The 21,814-nt window shown below is 33.8% G+C and overlaps 1 protein-coding gene across 1 annotated transcript in view; it reads right to left on the bottom strand.

Moving 5' to 3' along the window:
• The window catches only part of LOC100374953 (uncharacterized), a 44,118-nt gene extending 22,304 nt beyond the window's left edge, over positions 1-21,814 (bottom strand). The window contains exon 1 of the mRNA XM_006824041.3: positions 21,532-21,814. Coding sequence (XP_006824104.1) covers positions 21,532-21,687 — 156 coding nt within the window. The 5' untranslated portion in view covers positions 21,688-21,814. The remainder of the gene's footprint in view (positions 1-21,531) is intronic.

Below are 21,814 nucleotides of genomic sequence, written 5' to 3' on the forward strand. Positions count from 1 at the left end.
CACATGCAAAGAATGAACAGAATCGGCCCAAGGGATTCTGAGATCTGACTCCGGACGGACGCACGGAGACCGAATTATAAGTCCCCGTTTTCGGACTTCGAACGGGGACTAATAATTATTAGTTATATCTGTAATGATTTGAGGCTATGACGTTTAGTTTAGTTATTTGCATAATGATATTGTTACATTGTCATGGAACATCTTGTGAGTATTGAGACTCAGTTCCAGGCCTAGCAGTTGAGCAATAAACACCTTAGCTACAAGTGCTCCTCTCCAGTGCGTTATTCTCCTCCCGGATTTTGTGACCAATACTCACTTGGTTTACTCTACCTTGAGAAGTCTGTTCTCAGTTTGCAATATCACAAGCTAATTCAAATTATAAAGATGTATTCTGCCATCCGAGGTCAAAGTAGGAGATATACTGATAGTATTTATGCATACCAAATTGCCCTAGTGTATAAGTACTCCATTCTGAATAGCACATAGGTATGATCCATACAAAATAATCAAATAAATGCGTTCACTTAAGATAATGACCATGCAAGAAACTCTGCTTTCTATTGAGAATTGCCTACTTGTAATCACTAAATTGGTATTAAAAAAGAGTTCTCTACAACTACCGGTATGCCCATAGCAAATCAAGTTTCCACTTGAATAATGCCCATATCCCTTATAGTGCAACTCTTATACACTCTTTACAACTGACAATTATTAAAGGAAGGGTTAATTTGTTTCACTTGCGATGTTAATGAGGAAGCGTAGTTAAAGAACTGTATATAATAAGGTCTATGGTATTTCTTGATTTCATTTGAAACTCATTTTCTGCGACATGCATTCAAATTGAGTCTTGTTTGATAGAGTTGCTATATTTGGTAGTGCTGCAGTTTATTTGGTAGTGTACATGTATTTTGTAATATTGTAGTGTATTTGGTAGTACTGTAGTGTATTGTGCAATACAGTAGTGCATTAGTAGTACTGTAGTGTATTGGTAATATAGTGTACCTGTATTACTATATTGTATTTAGATTGCAGTGGCATATTGGTATTACATTGTATTATGTATTTGGTAGTGTTATGGTGTATTTGGTAGTACTGCAGTGTAGTACTGTGAGGTATTTGTATTTTGGCAGCACTAATAGTGTATTGGTGGTACTGCAGTGTGTTGTAAACACGGTAGTGTATTGTAATACTGTTGGTGTAATTAATAGCTCTGTAGTGTATTGATATTACTGCAGTGTGTTGTAGATATTTTGTAGTATGGTACTGTAGTGTACATGTACCTGTAGTACTTTTATGGGGGTAGTGCTGTAGTATATTGGTATTATTCTACATTTAGTAGTGCTGAAGAACATTGTAGCACATGAATGTGTCAATTTAAAGTGAAATTAGCAAATCAAAATACATGCATGTGTATCGACACATGTGACTCCACACATTTCATTCTGGTACATGTACATGTATATACAAATGTATCAAATTTTCTATACACCCAAGAAAACTTTAATTGAAATCAATGAGATGGCAACTACATTAACTATCCAAAGCAATGCGCACACACTACTATGACAACCCCGAGAGACACTATACATTTGCAGATGGAGGAAAACTGTAACAATTATTGATCAGAACTGACAGTAAATTTTCCATTGGGAAGAAGTATATCTTCAGGTACAGCTAGTCGAAGCGACTGATTCAGCAGGGCTGTAACACATTTCAATATTTTCCTGGTTTTAAATTAGCACTTTAGGGAGTTTATGTCTAGCCACCCGCTACATTATATTAGTGGAGTGGTTCATGCTGACAGTATACATAACTACCTGTCTAAGAAACATGGAGCACATGTTTTTATTCAAAACACTTTTTACTAACTTGCTTTGATAGTTTTTTTGAGTCTGTTCAAATCAAATAACTGTATGTACAGATTTTGCCTTCAAGTGTACATATTAATAAGTATATAAGTTGGCCTAGTAGATTTCAAGAAGAAGTTGAAATAGAATTGTTGACGGATGACAGCAGACAGTAGACAATCACCTATACGAGTACAGGTATGAGAAGCTCAGCCCTAATATCTTTGATAACAGCGAAGCTAAAAAAGTAATTATGTCTACTATTTTAAAAAATAATTTGGTATTCCATGCACGCAGTGATACAATTATAAATGTCCCGCAGAGAAATTGCCGCTGGGCGTGCTTTCTTAATAAGCAGATGGGACCCATCAGTTAATAAGCAAGAAAACATGTTCTCTCACTGCCTACAAGGACATGTGATTGGATGAGATATGGGGTATGTCAATGAAAAGTGAAGATTCATGATTGAAATAGATAGAGTTTCAGTCAGTTACGATTTAGTGCTCTGAATAGCGATGGTGGGGAAAAACTCAGACATTTGGGAGGGGGTCAATTTTCTAAGCATGCATTCATTTAACGCACCGAGACAATTACCTGGAAGGATATATTGAGACAGATTATCTTCGTACGGTTAATTGAATTACGATTACCAAGAAACTGAATAATCAAAGTGACAACGCTGCGTGAATACCTAATAAATTCACTAATACTGGATTTAACAATTTGCCATGCAGACAGAGAATTAATTGTATTCAGCTGCAGGGGAATTCTGAATCCTCACTATCATAGAATTTCGTGTTACATGTAAAAGTTATTTTTAAAACCTTTTGAATACCATTTCGTGCAATATCTTGCACCGTTTATGAAATTTTTTATATTTGATTTCTTAAGTCTGAATCAAATATTAGTTTTACCCAAACATCAGTAGGGTAAAACTAACCTGACTCATGACGGTCTAATCCCAGCTCACGTTCCCTGTTGGTTGTGTTTTGTGGAGATCTAATGACAAAGCTAGTGTATCTAAATAATAATCACTTTGATTCTATACTATAAGCACGATGAAAATTTTCTACAACAACTTAGTGTTTAACTTAGAGAAATTAAAACAATGTAAACTATAAATACTTCCGGCAATTCAACAATGTGTTGTACTAAAATATACTTTCTTCTGATTTTTCAGCAATGCAGGCAAAATGGCTGACGTTGCTAACCTTAACAAAAAAAACATTATTTTCTAAAGTTACGATTGAAATTAGTTATAATAATCACAGTTCCATATTAAAATACCCATATATTAATGTAGTAACGAATACAACCATTTTAGAATATTCACAAGCAGAGTTTTTGGGGTACAAAATGCCATTTTCAATTTTTATTTACAGACAGCAAATATGTCAACAAAACAAACAATCGGTTTTTCATTTTTTTCGGCTTAATGAGCTCTATTTTTTCAATATAAGTGATGATGTCATAGCGGTTGGACACGCATCGAAGTGAAGTCAATGGATAATTTGCATATCTAACCATTTCTTAACCGTACTTCTAGTAATCATGATTTAACCTACCAACTATAAAGAGTTGGTAAATATTCACGGTAGTTATGTAAATGCCAAATGTATGTAAACATACACTAAACTGGTAATTCAGATGCTTTTTCGCCTGAGAGCTGAGAAAACCAAGATGCCTGCCTTAACTGTTGTATTTACCCCCAAAAGTGTCTTGTCATGTGACAAGGATCAATTTAAGTGCCATAGCAGTACAGAAAAATAGATGCACTGCTGCTGCACAGATCATCAGGGTGGCAGCAGAGCAGCTATTCCTTTCGTTTATCAGAGTTATTTTACAGCTTACCATAATTTTACTGTTTTGATGCTTTGAGCAATTTCAGTGAGTTTTCAGTTCACAAACTTGCCAAAAAAACAATAAGTTATAAAACTGTTATTTTAAGTTCACATGAATTTTACTAAAATTAAACAAGTCATTGAAAATGACACAGTCCCCGTTAAGTTCTCTTTGCGCTCGTCATATTAAAGCGGAGAGATTGTCGCGAGCGTGTCCTTGAAACTTGAGTTCCAAGTGGCGTATACAACAGATTGTTTATTTACATCAAAACACATGTTTCGGATCATAGTAATATGGCCAAAATAAAAACAGCCGTTATTCAGCCATCTTTGATCTGATTATGAAACACACTGATATGTATGATGTATGTGCCAAATACGAATGAAAATGGTACATAAATTGTGGAAATATAGTAGTAAGGCCAAAAAGTCAGATGGCTGTTAATCGGCCATCCTTGACCAGATTTTGAAACAAATTGTCATGGACATGCATCCTAACATGTATAAAGTACATGTATGTGCCAAATTTGAATGAAAACTGACAAGATACCGCATAAAAAAACAAAAACAAGATGCCTGCCAGTCGACCATCCAATTGATCCAACATGTCAAATCTATGTACCAAGTTTGAATGACAACTGACAAAGCATGTCCAAAATACAACATTTTCAAAAAACAAGATGGCTGCCAGTCGGCCATTTTGAATCAAATCTCTAAACCACTGCATGTGCATATGTCCCACATAAGGTACTAGGCACATGCAAAGTATGAATGGAATCGGTCCACAGGATTCTGAAATACGACGTTGGATAGACTGACGCACACACAGACGGATACACGGACGGTCGGACGGACAGACTCAGGAACTCAGGGACGGTCGGGGACATGTATCCTAACATGTATGATCTATGTACTAAATTTGAATGAAAACTGACAAAGCATGTCCAAAATACAACATTTTCAAAAAACAAGATGGCTGCCAGTCGACCATCTTTGATCCAATTGTGAAATAAATCATCATGGACATGTATCCTAACATGTATAATCTATGTACCAAGTTTGAATGAAAACTGACAAAGCATGTCCAAAATACAACATTTTCAAAAAACAAGATGGCTGCCAGTCGGCCATTTTGAATCGAATTGCTAAACCACTGCATGTGCATATGTCCCACATAAAGTACTAGGCACATGCAAAGAATGAAAGGAATCGGCCCAAGGGATTCTGAGATATGACTCCGGACGGACGCACAGACACACGGAAAGCGAATTATAAGTCCCCGTTTTCAGACTTCGTCCGAACAGGGACTAATTAAAAGCCAGCTAATATACTGTTTTACAGCTACGTAGTTACCTGTACCAAATAATCCCATTATGATAAGAAAAGTATCACATTGAACTGACAGAAAACTTTACCAAATGTGGAATATGGTTTTTGTGGCAAAAATAAAAAAGCCAAGAGAGGCAACTGTACAAGTGACGTACAATATTGGGAACAGTAATGCATTGTGGGACAATGTTCATTCGAATACATAATATTAGCCTCAGGTGTGTGACAAATTTTCAAGAAATGTAATACCTGTACTAGCATGGAATATTTAATTTGAATATCATCTATTACTGTCATACTATTGTTTCTCTGCAATGTAATTAAAATATGTATTAAGGTAGCGAGACTATTATTTGCATACTTGTTTTCATCTTCTAATTGTGACTAAATGACTACAAATAGACCCGGGAAAGTATATATTTTTAGAATCGCCAGACTTCAAGCTTTTCACAAGTGTATTTTGCATGCCCGTATCTGCATTCTACGACGCGTTACTCAATCAAAGGTGAAAAATTACTTTTTCTGTAAAAAAAATAATTACGCATTTACGCTGGCGATAAGAAGTATTTTTTTCACTTTTCCTAGTTGTTCAATAGTCTGGTAAATTGAATGTGTCTGGTCAGTTTTATTCAAGCAACGCGTTTTAAAAAATAGTGTGCTGAATTTCAATTACTGTTTTAGTCACATTGCCCCCAACTCAAACCACAACTCGTTGGTAAATAATCGATGAAATAGTTTGTCTGGACACATTCAAGTTCCTCTCATTGTCACCTTAAAGCTGTGAAAATTTGGTGTTAATCCGACGACAATAAGTATACGTTATTTTTTGTTAAAGACCTTGTATTTTGAAAAACATAAACTCCTAGAAAACGTCCATGAAGTAACAGCAAAGATTTTCAAGCTTGTTTATCGGCACAATCAATTTATTTTCCCATCAAGGTCTGTTTTACCATGTGTAGGGGCATCCAAATGTGTAAGGCTATTGGAAACCAAAAAATAAAGGAATGGGATAGCTATAATTGGATAAATTCGGCATATGAAAACACCAAAATCAATGATTTTTTTCAGTGGCTGTGTGACCTTGTGTCTGACACATTCATATGCAAATGACTAATCTGTGAAACAAACAGGGGCGGAGACAAACCACTCGAATGTTTGGAAACACTCATTGTGTGTCAGATAGCTACTGATAACACATCCTAACATTGCTTTGTCTTGAGTTTATCTTTGAAATTTATAGGCACACAGATTAAACCTGTATTGTTGATTTTGGAAAACACTACTGAGGCTGCCTTGCTTCCCTTCAGAAAATATGCATTTTAACCAACTTACATGACATTCTATGTTATGTTGACTTTATCATATGAAAGTTTATAGTGCATTTCATCAATTAATAAATAAATGTGAAAATCGTAATTTTCAACACAAATAATAGTCTCGCTACCTTAAATCAAACCATACTGATGTATTTAATTAACCACTTGGCAAGAACACCATTATGAATTGCTGCATTCACATCCCTCATAATGACAGGTAAATATTCTGATGGCTACAACACATGTGTTTTATTACAACAATTCCGCCCTCACAAAGGTGGTTTTAACAAGTCTAATTATTGTCATTCTATTGGTTTAATCACAAACTGAGAAGCTTGCAAATCAAATGACAGTTTGAAAAGGTCAGGGGAGCAATTGCAAAAGATAAAGCATGTTATATTAAATCTGAGTAAAAGTACATTACTCTAGGTAAATAGTTCAATTACTGCAAGCTTTATATACATTGATTTGCTGTCTATAATGTTATTATCTGAGCCAAATTACAGAAAGAATATGATATGGGAATGGGAAATAAATTTCCATGGTGTCTTGTATGCAATAATGTAAGAATCTCTTCTCCAACTGCAGATATTAACTTTTCTCACCACATCTCCATTTTAATATATAGTGTGACTGACTGATTGCCTTTTCACTTTTCCAGTATAAAAAAAGCGATGTCAAATTAAATTAATTTATATTAAAATTTACGAGGGTCAGGTAAAAAGAAAAAAAAGACTGCAGTAAACATACATCAGTCTGAAAAAGGGAATTACTCAGCATCGATTTATGTTATATGCCATGAAAGATTTGCTCAAACGCAGCTGCACGCACTTGAAAGCAGAAAGCATGAACAACGTTCTTCAATACACGTAGTACAAATTACCCAAAGCAATTTAGCTGGGCCAAATGCTTTCCTGCGTAATAAAGTACTAGGGTGGAGAAGTAGATGACAGAGTTATTTGAAGTCTACTTCTCTGAAACTGTCTTATGATAATAGTATAATGTATAATGAGCCATTTCAGCTTCCCAGTAGTGGTTGAACGGTACAGATGTGGTTGTTCACAACACAGAATAGTTTCATCAAAGCAGGCGAGTTTTATTATTTCAAAAAAAGCAAGTTTGTGTCTGATCTAAACAAAATATTTACATAAAGCAAACACAGATGTAGAATATGCTAGCGAACCTAAAAAATCAAAGTCACTAAACCACACTTTAATAGTACCCTGGTATTAGTAAAATATTTCAATATTCTTACAAGGACTAAATGGAATCTTATTTACTAAATCTAATTTACATCTAATTAGTATAATTATACAACCTAATAATAAAAATCACTGAAGTTTTGTTTTTTAATTGTGAATTTAACGTTTTTATAATTTCTCCCCAATTTTTACATGCATTCATTATTTACGGCATAATGTCTATAAAAAAAATCAATTTATCTCTCGTAAAAATATATTTGTTTTTTTACGACAGAAAGCTGTACAACTATATCAAATGTGAACAAGCGTTTTAATTAGAGGTCAAAGGTCAGTTCACTTTTGTTAGTATTATAAAGAATTGATGAAACTTTGAAAAAAATGATAAGTCAAAGCAGCTGTTCATCTTTCAGTTGTGTTATGTTTAAGTTTAATTCATGAGCATAGAACAAGAAAAAAAAATATTGTTAAAGTATAGATTAAGAGCAGTGTAGAATATTAGCGGATGTCGGTGTTTGAGATGGAAAGCTTGTATAGAATGACGTCGAGGTCTGAATGCATTTTGATGTTTGTGAATAAAACAAAAAAATAATGCCATTGGAAGCTGACACTGTTGTAATATGGCCGTGGTGCAAAAGTAAAAGTGGAACCAAGGCCTGCAAAACACTGCACAGACAAACTGTGGATCACTGTAATAAACAGCAATGGTCATCTCATCGTGCCTAACATGTGTGAGATTTCATCTAAACAAAGATGGCCACTGAGATGAGTAGCAAAAAACAAGCAGCCTCTCGGCTGACACTGATGTTAACAATAATGCACATTTTAATTAGAGAATTGACGATATCATTAGAAATGAACAAATCTAAGAGAGGTCTACCTGAGGTACCTATATGTATAGTATCAAAGCAATCAGACAAAAATATTCATCAAAATTAGAAAATGGAAGATATCATCACAGAATGAACAAATCTGAGAGCAGTCCACATGTAGTACCTATATGTATAGTATCAAAGGAATTGGACTTTCTGTTTTCACCAAAAAGTTGAATATATAATCACTTTTTACCAAAAATGACAAAAATATTCACCAATATTAGAGAATTAAAGATATCAACATAAAATCTAAGTGAGGTCTGCCAAAAGTACATATACACCAAATATCAAGGAAATCAGGCTTGTATGTTTCACTCATATGATGAGCTTCACTCGATAAAGTCGACAGCGAAGCTAAAAAGATGTTGCCAAAGTTTACCAAGTCATTTCCTGGAAAGATTCCTGGAATGCATTGACAAGTATTCCAAGGAGGCAAAACGTATTCAAAACTTGTGTTAGTGCTTAACTGCCATTGCATTGTGGGAAAATCTATGTTTATTAACACAAATCTTACACATGCATGGGTTGTTACCCACCATCTTTTGAACATCATGTCAACAAAAATATCAAGTCCTAGATGCATGGTAAATGCAAATCGCTAGATCACTATTGTGGCCACTTTGCATTCAGCTCGATAGTTTTATGTTTAGAATTACACTTTTAAATTCTAGTTGCACTCTGAGATTATTCATACATGTATATAAGTGACATCTAGTCCCTCTATAGACCAATCTGGAAATGAACTGAATTCCTTTCAAAAAGTGCTCATCATGGTAATGAATGATTCATGCCTTTCAGATAACGCTGTACAGAACGAGCAGCTGCACACAAAAATCAACCGTTGACAGAGCAAGGAAACTGTGGATGATGTTGTTCTGAATAGCAAAAATTCAGAATCTATCTTGAATTAGCCCATTTTACTACACTCACTACTCAAATAAAGTTGCCACATTCTTTTTTCACATGCATGTCAATGAGACAACTTTATACAACTGCAGAGCATTCACCTCTTCACCACCAGTTCCCTCATTCATCACAAATTCACAAAATAGTCCAGTTTATAGTCTGCACTTTCCTTCAGAAGATTAGGAAAAAATATCCAAATTTTTTATGAGTAAAACTGAAAATTGACTAAAATTTTGTCTGTTGGCTTCATAATAAGGGTTCATTTCCAGAAATATTGAAGAATATAAGAAAAAAAGTGTGGACAAATTTGGGCGAGAAAGTCTGGTGGTGACATGTCAAACAATTTTAACCATTTCTGTGGCATGATTTGTTTGCATTTTTCTGACCAGCTGCAAATGTCTGATAAAAAATTCCATGCACTGATCAGCACTTTCTCACAATCTGCTGTGACAACAGTTTTATTAAACAGCAACTCAAACTTGTATATTTATTAATAGTAAAATGAGTGAAAAACACCATTATTTTATTTTCAAATGTGAACTACTGGACCTAACTAACCAGTCGCTGCACACTCACAGATGTGCACTATGTAAACAAGTACAACCTCTTGAGTAAAACATACAGTTCTGATAACATGCAGTGACCATCTAACACATTAACTGCTGAAAGCTTTCATGGATAGCAAAAATGAACGCAAAAAAAAAAATGGCATCACCAAGCAATGTGATAACAATGTCTGTTATCTGTGACAATTAAACCCATAACTTCATATCAAAAATTGCCTATATTCTGACCAATTTACCGATCAGACATGTAATTATAATTATAAGGAATGCACAACTTAACACTAAATACCGACCACTGGTAGCATAGTGGTTGTTGCATCAGACTCATGATCGGTAGACCCAAGTACAAATCCTACCACAGGCTGAACACCAAAAAGGAGAGACAACAGTGACATTCAATGTCCAGAACTGTCGCCGGGCACAAAAACATTTAAAAAAACAAAAACAATAATACAATCAAATAAATTGTTCCCATACATTCATAGATTATAGATTAATGGTTAGGGAAAGTTCATCCTGTACATAACATATTAGTACTAAAATGCTAACATAAATGTATCTAATCATTTTAAAAGTAGGCAGTCAGAATCTCATTCATTTAGATTATGGAAATAACACTTAGTAGTGTACTGTGTGGATCAAGATCTGTGACATTTTACTTCCAGTCCAGTGTACATTTAGAAGGCAATGCCCAATAAATGTGCATAACACCTTGCAATATAAATACATAGAATAATAATTAATGGTTGATACACCAGATGTTTCTGGATAAATTAATTAGGCCAGTGTTTTAAGTAATTCATCATTAACGTCCTTGAATTAATATCACTAATACTGATGAAGCTCTGTGCAAAATTAGATGAGAGGTCAATCAATACGATATTTTGAGTTTTGAAAAATAAATTTAATATTACATTATAATATATGACATAGTCTTCATATTCTATGTACACAAGCTCATGACACAAATGTTCAAGTGAACAACAAGTAAATTATTAATATTATAATTAAACCATGTGTACTGCAACAATGTATGACTACTGTTCATAAATACAAACCATTCCAATTAATTTACAATTCATTATTTATCGAGTTTCTGCTTAACCTTCAACCTTTTATCAAAAAGGTCTTTTTGGTAGAGATATTTCAAAGCAGAACAGTGTGCATTCAATGTCATGCATCGTACACCTCACATGGGACCCATATGTCAAACACGACATGGTGTCAACATTTTACACTTGGGAACACAAATTTATAGATAAATCTCCTGATTCTATATGTAAATTTAAATTATCCTAGTTTTTCTATAATTTTTTAAATATTCATTATATCAAAAATGCAAATTTTCTTTGTGGTTGAAAAATAGTCCTATTTTAGGATATCATCACCATCTCGGAATATGTTCTCTCGTGAAGAATTGTGGGTATTTTTGAGGGGCAAAAACCAGAGAAAAATACCCATAATTCTTTATCATATAAAACAGTTTCGCTTGAATGCCACGCTATCCTCAAAATGTCCTATTCAGTCCATGACTGCATAACTTTTGAGGCAGCAACGTACAACATAAGAACACCTGCAGGGAATAATGAAATACATGTAGTATCGAAATCTTACTTGGTCACTGGAGATTCAAGACAACACGCATGGATGTACCTTATCAACAATAGTACTGTAATCCGGACAGCACTGACTATAAACTAAATGAAGAGTTCCATGCAATCAAATGAACTTAAAGCAACCTCAGTATTAAATAATAACAATATTTCAGTCTTGATCACTTTCAATAATATCACAGTATATGTTATCATATAAAATTTGATGTCAAGCTTCTGCATTTAAATTTCAGTAGATAGTACAACTTTTATTTTAATAAAAATGATCACTTTTATATTAAATAACACAATCCAGGGTGCTCATAAACCATGATAAAATGATTTTTATAGAGTGCATGTTCCAATGTCAGTTCATCAGTTCTAACTAGCCATCTTAAATCTCCTACGTATGTGTCATTACCGTAACGCATACAAATTTAATAATAATATAAAAAAAAAATCTCAATTGCCCAAGGGATAAACAAGCTTTTATGCAGCTATACTCTAGCATGAAGGTGCTATTATATTAAATTACAACACAGTATTAAAAAACTAAATTACCAGGTAGAATTTTTGGATTGATTGGATGACAACGTTTTCTCTGATATTACTGATATTAGAAAATAGTCATAATATTACAATAAAAAATGTGGTTTCCCTGAAGGTAAGCATGGACTGGGTTAGGTTTCGACACTTTTAGACAATAATATTGATATATTCATCAAGAAAACCAATACATCACCATATAGAGGAAACAACTAGGTCTATTAAACTTGAACAAACTGTAGACTTTCAGATGAAACGCATATTAATATATGTTAACAAGCAGCCTCTCGGCTGAGATAGCTCCGCTGTTAGCAATGCACATTTCAATTAAAGAACAGAAGATATCATTAGAAAACGAACAATATGTATAGTATCAAAGCAATGGAACTTGCTGTTTTCAACAAGAATTCAAAAATATCACTTTTTACCAAAAATGACAAAAATAATCATCAAAATTAGATAATTGAAGATGTCACCACGAAATTAACAAATCTGAAAGAGGTCCACATGTAGTACCAATATATGTAATATAAAAACAATCGGACTTGCAGTTTTCAACAAGAAGTCGAAAATATCACTTTTTACCAAAAATGACAGAAATATTCACCAAAATTAGAGAATTAAAGATATCATTACAAAATAAACAAATCGGAAAGAGATCCACATGTAGTACCTATATATGTAATATCAAAGCAATTGGACTTGTGGTTTTTAACAAGAAGTTGATAATATCACTTCTTACCAAAAATATTCATCAAAATTAGAGAATTTGAGATTTTGACATGAAATGAACAAATCTGAGAAAGAACCACTCAAGGTACTTGCATATCAAATTTGAAAAAAATTTTAACTTCCGGTTTCGAAAAAGAAGTTGAAATTGTAAAGTTGACGGCGACGGACGCCGCCAGACAATCAGTTATATGAACAGCTCCGCTGTGTCGACTTTGTCAATGTGGCAATGTGTTAAGGTAGCAACAAGAGAAAAATGAGTATTAAGGAATTGATATGCATTTCAGACATTCTCTAAAATGTATGCAGCATGTCACTATAACAACCTATATATCATCTGAAAGCTTAAACAAATACAGTGATGCATATGTCGTAGTAATATTTGATTACCTGATGGCCAATTTGTAAGTTAAAGCGCATGCGTCAGTTGGCCATAGTGTGTCATTGTTCACAAACAAGCATCTACCAATGAGCCTTTGCATTTATAGCGTGTGTTGTTATCGTCGCTTGGGACTCAATTCCAGCGCGTGCACAAGTGACGACCCTCTCGCTTTAAAGAAATCTAAAGATGGTTTATTGTTTTTCAAGGTTTTCAGCCATACATTTAATCTGGAATGCTGCTTTTTTGTCAACAGTTTATTTGTGACAATGTACAAGAACCCTGCATCTCAATTATTTTTTTCAAAAATATAGTTTTTTTACAGCATTTCAAAACTGTCAAATGGATTGTATGTCTATAACATGTCTGGTCAGAGCTAGAAAACAAAAGAAGATAAAAAAAAAATGAGGTGCATTCTTCCAGCATTTACGAATTTCCCTGCAATTCACAGGTCAGAAAGGTCAGAATCGCATGTTAAAATGAATTGACAAGACACAAAATAAATGCATAGCATTGGGCAGTTTGTTTAAATTATTCAATGTCACATACAATACTTATATTGGTCTAATCAAATCTGAACCACAAGAAGTAAGACACTCTGGTCAGCTAAACCTTTGGGGAGGGAGAGGGAGGTAATTTTTGGATGGAGCAGCATATTTATTCATTTTTCTATAATGTTTTTTTGAAGAATTTTGGATCAAATAGAAACAATTGCATAATGAATTCAGGTCTTGATTAAAGTTTCAGAAAACATATTCCAGAAAAAACAGTTATGTTAGTTTAATTTTGTGGAAGGTGACAAAAGTTTACTTTGACGTTAGGTATAAATTTATAGTGACTCTGGAATTTGATTTGATACTGTGGTTTTAAACTGCTAAAAGCTGAAAGCTCAAACTAAAATGCTGTAGGTCCTTGATTTTTTTCATAAACTGTGATTTAAATATTTCAAAATTACACAAATGATATTCTGATGTACCACTGAAACATCAGCGGGAATCACAAGCACAATGAATTGTGTCACTATTAGCTCATCAAATTACCTTAGAGGGAACACAGTAACACACAAGGAATACCCTATAATGATGTAATCCCAGGCGATTGACATGTATGATGACAGTATTTTTAATCTAACAATCTAACTTACATTCATTCTATATGCTTTTAACTGACTGTGATTTAAATATTTCAAAATTACACAAACTGACCAACTTACATTCTATATGCTTTTAACTGACTGTGATTTAAATATTACAAAATTACACAAACTGACCAACTTACATTCTATATGCTTTTAACTGACTGTGATTTAAATATTTCAAAATTACACAAACTGACCAACTTACATTCTATATGCTTTTAACTGACTGTGATTTAAATATTTCAAAATTACACAAACTGACCAACTTACATTCTATATGCTTTTAACTGACTGATTTAAATATTTCAAAATTACACAAACTGACCAACTTACATTCTATATGCTTTTAACTGACTGTGATTTAAATATTTCAAAATTACACAAACTGACTAACTTACATTAAATTAGGCTTTTAACTGACTATGATTACATTTATTTGGTGTTCATATTATGCATTAATTCTAGAAACTGGGTCTGAGACCTCAGAAAATAAGCACATTGATTTTTAAACCACCAGACTTTCTGGCCAAAATTTTTCTGCACTTTTTTTATTATAATATTCCTCAATATTTCTTGAAATGAATATAATTTTGGAGCCAACAGACAAAATTTGAGTCAATTTAAATTTTTACACAAAAATTTGGATACTTTTGTTCCAAAATTCTGAAGAAAAAAGCAGACTATAAACAGGACTATTTTGTGAATTTGTGATAAAAAGAGGAAACTGGTGGTAAAAAGGTTAAGACAATGTCCAATCCAACTTTGATCATCATAGCACAAATTATTAAGTATTCATTCCAGGAACAGTACTGCAAGCGGCTTAAAAGTAAATGGACATTACAGATCAATTTAATTAATTTGTCTCTAAGAGGTTTAGAGTCTGGTTCTGGTGTGAAAACTATGTACATTAGAGAGAGTGGTACAGAGGAAGAACTGATAAGGCCAATGGTCTTGAATAATAAACAAGAATTCAACTACTTGGCTCAATGTACTTTTAATAAATGATGTCATCGCAACAGACTATATTTAGTAAATGTCTCCCCTGTGAGTTTATAAAAAAGTACTTGGTAACGTGAAGTCCATACAAATGAACGTACAATAGTGGTTAGCTGTGCTTTCCAAATGCGTTTCAGCTATGGGTTTGACTGTGCATGTCTACGAAAAATGCCATGATTGAACATTCAAAACAACAATACTGTAACTGATGTTGAATATTTCTAATTTGATAGAATTAAATATAAAAATTTGTTACTGGGCAAATTGATCGCTAAATTAATTAAACTACTAGTATTTAAATGTAGATAGAAAGTAGGCTTAAATTAAAATCAGAATTCGTAGGAATACTTTATAGGTTGTCACAAAAAAAAGTATACACAAAGTCAGTGCAATGATTGTATCAACTGTTGTGGAGCCTTCATTATTATACATGTACATCTGTCACCGTAACACCATAAGTTACAGCGTGCCGTAATTTTGCAGTATTTTACAAGGTATTTTCATTCTATTAGGAAATGCGTATTCCAAATATGGAATATGTGCGTAAGCGTCCTCTAATAATAAAAACAAACATGGCTGCCACCAGGGTTTGACCGAACTCCATATAAAGAAGTTCGCTGATTCTGTTCTAAATTTTTAGATTTCGGCATTCCATGATGCATCCTTGGTAGGAAAAGATGTATACCGTAATAATAAGGTTATTACAAGAATACCTCATACATGTTGTTTACTCTATACAAGGGAAACATTTTGGAATGAATGCAAAAATCGTCTCTGGCATATACTCAAAAAATGTGGTGATATCAAAAACGATATATTGTTTTTAGTGATTTATGTTAAAATGTTGTATTCTTGTTTGCCCCACCTATTAAAATGGCCGTTACTGAGTACCAGCTCAGAAATATTTAAAGCTAGAAAAATAAGCTCTGCTCATAGGTGCACATAAATAGTTTATAAACCATAAAAGAAGAATACCTTTTGCGGCAGAAATGAATCCCTACTGTTTGAATTCAACTTTTATTTTCTAGAGAAATCCTACAAGTCTAATTGCTAAGAATTGAAAAAGATCTTTAATCAATTTATAGAAAGATATTGACTAGTATTTAATACAGGGTATGATAATTTACTTTGTAGATTAACCTTTTCACCACCAGACGTTCTTGTCCACATTTTCTGTACTTTTTTCTTATATTATTCTTTATCTTTGGAAATGAACCCTAATTTTGGAGCCAACAGACAAAATTTGAGTCAATTTTCGTTTTCAACTCAAAAAATGTTGCTATTTTTGTTCCAATCTTCAAAGGAAAGTGCAGACTATAAACAGGATTATTTTGTGAATTTGTGATGAAAAAAGGGATCTGGTGGTGATAAGGTTAAATTTACAATAAGATGGCAGCATGTCTCTTCAAAGCTATCATCTCTATTGCATGGTTCATGCAGGTATCAGCTTTAATTTCACACTTTATAAGTCATTGAAAATGACACAGTCCCCGTAAAATTTTTGAAAGTTTGCTTTGTGCTCATCATATTAAAGGGGGGGGCTGTCGCAAGCGTGTTCTTCAAACTTGAGTTCCAAGTGGCGTATACAACAGATTGTTTATTTACATCAAAACACGTGTTCCATGTAGTAGTAATATGGCCAAAAATAAAAACAGCCGTTACTCGGCCATCTTTGATCTGATTATGAAACACACTGATATGTATGATGTATGTGCCAAACACGAATGAAAATGGTACATAAATTGTGGAAATATAGTAGTAAGGCCAGAAAGTCAGATAGCTGTCAATCGGCCATCATTGACCAGATTTTGAAACAAAATGTCATTGACATGCATTCTAATATGTATAAAGTACTGTGGAATACTTTATTTTCGCTGGAATTAATTTTCGCTGAAAAGGCTTTTTGGGAGTTTTGTATGGAATTTATTTTCACTGATTTTTGATGAGTTTAATGTGAAATATAGGAAAAAAAGTATATTCGCTGGATTTTATTTTCACGGAATCATCCCTTCAGCGAAAATAGCGAAAATAAATTCTACAGTACACAGGGATCTCGCCAGCCCAACGTGAGTGCCGGTCGGTCATGAATATTAATGAGCTATATGAATATTAATTAGCAATAAATATTAATGAGTTCGTTCGCAGTGCAAATATTTTTGGGATTAGACATTATGTTTCACAATTTAGAAGAGTTTGAATTTAAAAATTAAATATATTCGAAATGCAAATGCTGCAGACTAAAAAACAGAAACAAATAAATTATTGTTGCAATATTAATGTCTATTGTAGAAAGTTAAATAAAACGCATTTGAAACGTTTCAGCCAGAAATATTTTCACGATCACGATTTTCACAAAAAATCGACCATTATTTGGAGTATTTTACTTTCAACGTTACGACGTGACATAACATACTTCGCGATGTTATACACCTATTATACCAATAATTCCTCTTACACAGTCATAATGCCAAGCAAAAAATGTTACTTCGCTTTTTTGATAAGAAATAAATGTCAGATTTGACTTAGTTTTATCGGGAGTGGATATTTTTGATCACTCGATCGCTTCGGTAAAAAAAACACAGCCCGCCATGATGTTTGTGATGTATTAGTTGATCGGCACATGTCCTTTGACCTGATGGGTCAATAATTCCATTAACCAATCAGAATGCCACATGGTAATACCGATAGAATCCGAAGTTTTCTGAATGGTAGTGATCATAAAAATTACATTGCGGAAGTAAAGCGATGTCGTAGCACAACGTGTTGACATCGATTTCAGTTGAAAACTGCACGATGGTTCTCGAAAGAGGTGATTAGCAATTTTTAAAAGGTAAAATAGGTCTTGAAAAAAAGAGTTTTTACATGAATCGCGATGATAACAGTTCAAATGAATTTTACCAAATCACGCAATAAACACATTGATTTTTTTCTTGAGTAGCGTAAACTGTCAGATCCTGAACTCCTGAGCATTGACCATGTTATATCGGGGTGAAATTGATTTTGAAAGAATTTTACCATTCAATCTAAATACTATGTCTATCGCCGAAAGTATTTACTTACAAACAAAGAGGTGCTAATTTCACAAAATTGACTAGCCGTTACGTATGTATGTGCCAAATTTGAATGAAAACTGACAGAGCACGTCCAAGATACTGCATTAAAAAAAAAACAAGATGCCTGCCAGTCGACCATCTTTCATCCAATTGCGAAATAAATGTATCCTACCATGTATAATCTATGTACCAAGTTTGAATGAAAACTGACAAAGCATGTCCAAGATGCAACATTTTCAAAAAACAAGATGGCTGCCAGTCGGCCATTTTGAATTGAATCGCTAAACCACTGCATGTGCATATGTCCCACATAAGGTACTAGGCACATGCAAAGAATGAACGGAATTGGTCCACAGGATTCTGAAATATGACTCTGGACAGACTGATACACGAACGGACGAACGAACACATGAATGAACGGACGGACAGACTCAGGAACTTACGGACGATCGGGGACATGTATCCTAACATGTATGATCTATGTACTAAATTTGAATGAAAACTGACAAAGCATGTCCAAAATAAGACATTTTCAAAAAACAAGATGGCTGCCAGTCGGCCATCTTTGATCCAATTGTGAAATAAATCATCATGGACATGTATCCTAACATGTATAATCTATGTACCAAGTTTGAATGAAAACTGACAAAGCATGTCCAAAATACAACATTTTCAAAAAACAAGATGGCTGCCAGTCGGCCAGTTTGAATCGAATCGCAAAACCACTGCATGTGCATATGTCTCACATAATGTACCAGGCACATGCAAAGAATGAACGAAATCAGTCCAAGGGACTCTGAGATATGACTCCGAACAGACGCACGGACGGAGAGACTTCGTCCGAACGGGGACTAATAAGACCAATCATTCGTGAAATTAAAACCTAGCGGTTTAGCAAATAAACTCACAGAAATATTATCAAAAGAAAACATTGAAAGTATTAGTGCTGTAACACTGTGCACATGTCTGCATTATTTGGTGATTTAACAAGCAGCCTCTCCGCTGAGATAGCTCAGCTGTTAGCAATGCACTTTTCAATTAAAGAACTGAAGATATCATTAGAAAATGAATAAATCTGAGAGAGGTCTACCGAGTCCTAGTCCAAAGCATCTATGTAACAAGTTTCATCCAAATCCAATGTGTGGCTCTTTAGATATCAGTGAAACAGTCGTGGAACATATCAGTGAAACAATCATTTATCATGCAAATTAGTTAATTAATATGCATAGATTTATACCAAAATCTAATCAAATCTGCGCATTAGCCCAAAGCATCTATGCAACAAGTTTCATCACAAACAAACATACAATTCTTGAGATATCAGTGGAACAGTCAGACACACACAAAATAACACACATACAGACTAACTGCAAAGACTCCAATTATTGTGTGCTTTACACACGGGAGTCAAAAATGGACCTACATTTGTATTTTTTAACATAAGCAATTCCAATAGTTTGCTGATAAATTGACAATAATAGAACGTTTTTCACATGAGCACTCCTGTGTGTTCGCTTCAAACCCACATTTGTAAAACTGTATCAACCTTGCAAGTGATTTACCAATGTACAACGTTGGTACCGGTATATAGCAAATACTGGTATGCTATGCTTTCAGTCTCCACATGTCGGTGATGGTCATTATAAATTGGCACTAATGACACAGGAAATGTTTTATTAAAAAAAAAATTGTAGAAAAAAAACTAATAGTTGCAGCTGTTAATTATATTTTTAGAATTTAAGTATGTATTAACTTTAAAATTTCACTTACACGATGGAGTATAACTCTAAATTATATCTAAGAATAGCAAATGTTTGAACTTAGATTTCTTTCAAACTACTGAGTGAATTTGAATCTTTAATGTTAAATTTGCGAGCAATTTTGGATATGCATGTAACTATAATATTCACATTTAGGGATGGAATCACCTAAAAGTGTCAACAAGTCAACAAGACATCATCTTGCAGACTCAGATGTCAGTGTTAGTTCTTTGAAAATGCATATTGTGAGTCGGCATAGTTTCTTGTCAATATCGATAAATATTACCAGTACTACAAAATAATAAACACCGGCAAGGTTTTAGAAGAATTTAACTCTGGATTAAAGGTTGCGCTCTGTTTGCCAAGTTGCTTCATGATCCACGGTCACAAATTAACATTACTTGAGGTAAAAAACTAACACGAGTCAAAAGATATAGCAAATTTTGTAATACCACCACAGCCAAAAGAATAAGACGTTTGATAAATAGTAAATACCTCGTTGAGTATAACTTTCTGGTGAAGAACTAAGTGATCTCCTTGACTACATCTCTTTATTTTCAATTTATTTTAGCTGGAATTAATTTTCGCTGAAAAAAACTTTTTGGATGTTTTATATGGAATTAATTTTCCCTGATTTTTTTTAGTTTAATTGAAAAAAATATAAGAAAAAAGGGATACTAGTATTCACTGGTTTTTATTTTCATTGAATCATTTCTTCAGTGAAAGAAGTGAAAATTAATTCCAAGAGAAAATAAAGTATTTTACAGTAAAAGCCGGCATTTATCTTTCTTTTTTCTATCAAATTTGAGTGGGTTTGGCAGACATATGTTGAATAATAACGGTGACAGCTTGCTCAAAAACAAATTTCTCATTAGTGATCCGGACAAGTGTGGGCGTTAAAACGACGTGGAAACACGCAAAACAATATTCCGTTTAATATTTGACAAAATATTGTAATTGATAATATTTATAAAAGCTAGTGGTTTAAATGCGGAATATTTCAGGAAAACAATAATTTTGACCACGTTTCTAGTTCTATTTTAGTCACTATGCTTTGACAGTTAGGATACCACTACAAAACAACTGACAAAAATATGAATGTACACTGAACATCGCGGGGATCCATGTGCCAGCAGCGATATGGAAAATAACGTACGCCGCTGTTCTCCGTCGTGTTGTCAGTGATTGACAAGGCGTTTATCGGTATCCAACGTCGGCGTTTATCATTTAGCAAATTCTTCTGAACACGTCGTTGAACTTGTCAATTATCCCGGGCAATTACCGTTTTCATCTTAAAAGTTAAATGAATTACAGAGAGCCGCGATGACAACTGTGTGTACTCGACTGGGGAGCACATTTAGAAAGGTGCCAATGACTTCCATTCAAATTTTAGGTTTGAACATAATTTTCTATCAATAATAAATTTTTAAGTTTCTAAAATTCATAAACTGACACTTACGATTTTATTGTTTAACGTCAGGAGTTCCTTTTCCGTGATTTTCCGTCGGTCGGCCTTGCTTCGTTGTTTCTCTTGCCTGTACTGGTTGTAGCGATAGACCAGATACAGACCGGGAATGGCGAATAAGACCAAAGGCTTCATTGAGCTTGAGTTCATCAATTTACTTGTCAGCAATACATGGGAAACGCTGTTATCGTAGATAACCAGCTGAAAAATAACAAATTACTGCACCGTACACGTATCACACGTTGTGAGATTGTTTTGAGTACACAGTGTAGTACCG

The sequence above is a fragment of the Saccoglossus kowalevskii genome, chromosome 7 (assembly GCF_978046115.1).
Source record: "Saccoglossus kowalevskii chromosome 7, keSacKowa6.1, whole genome shotgun sequence".
Taxonomy (NCBI): domain Eukaryota; kingdom Metazoa; phylum Hemichordata; class Enteropneusta; family Harrimaniidae; genus Saccoglossus; species Saccoglossus kowalevskii.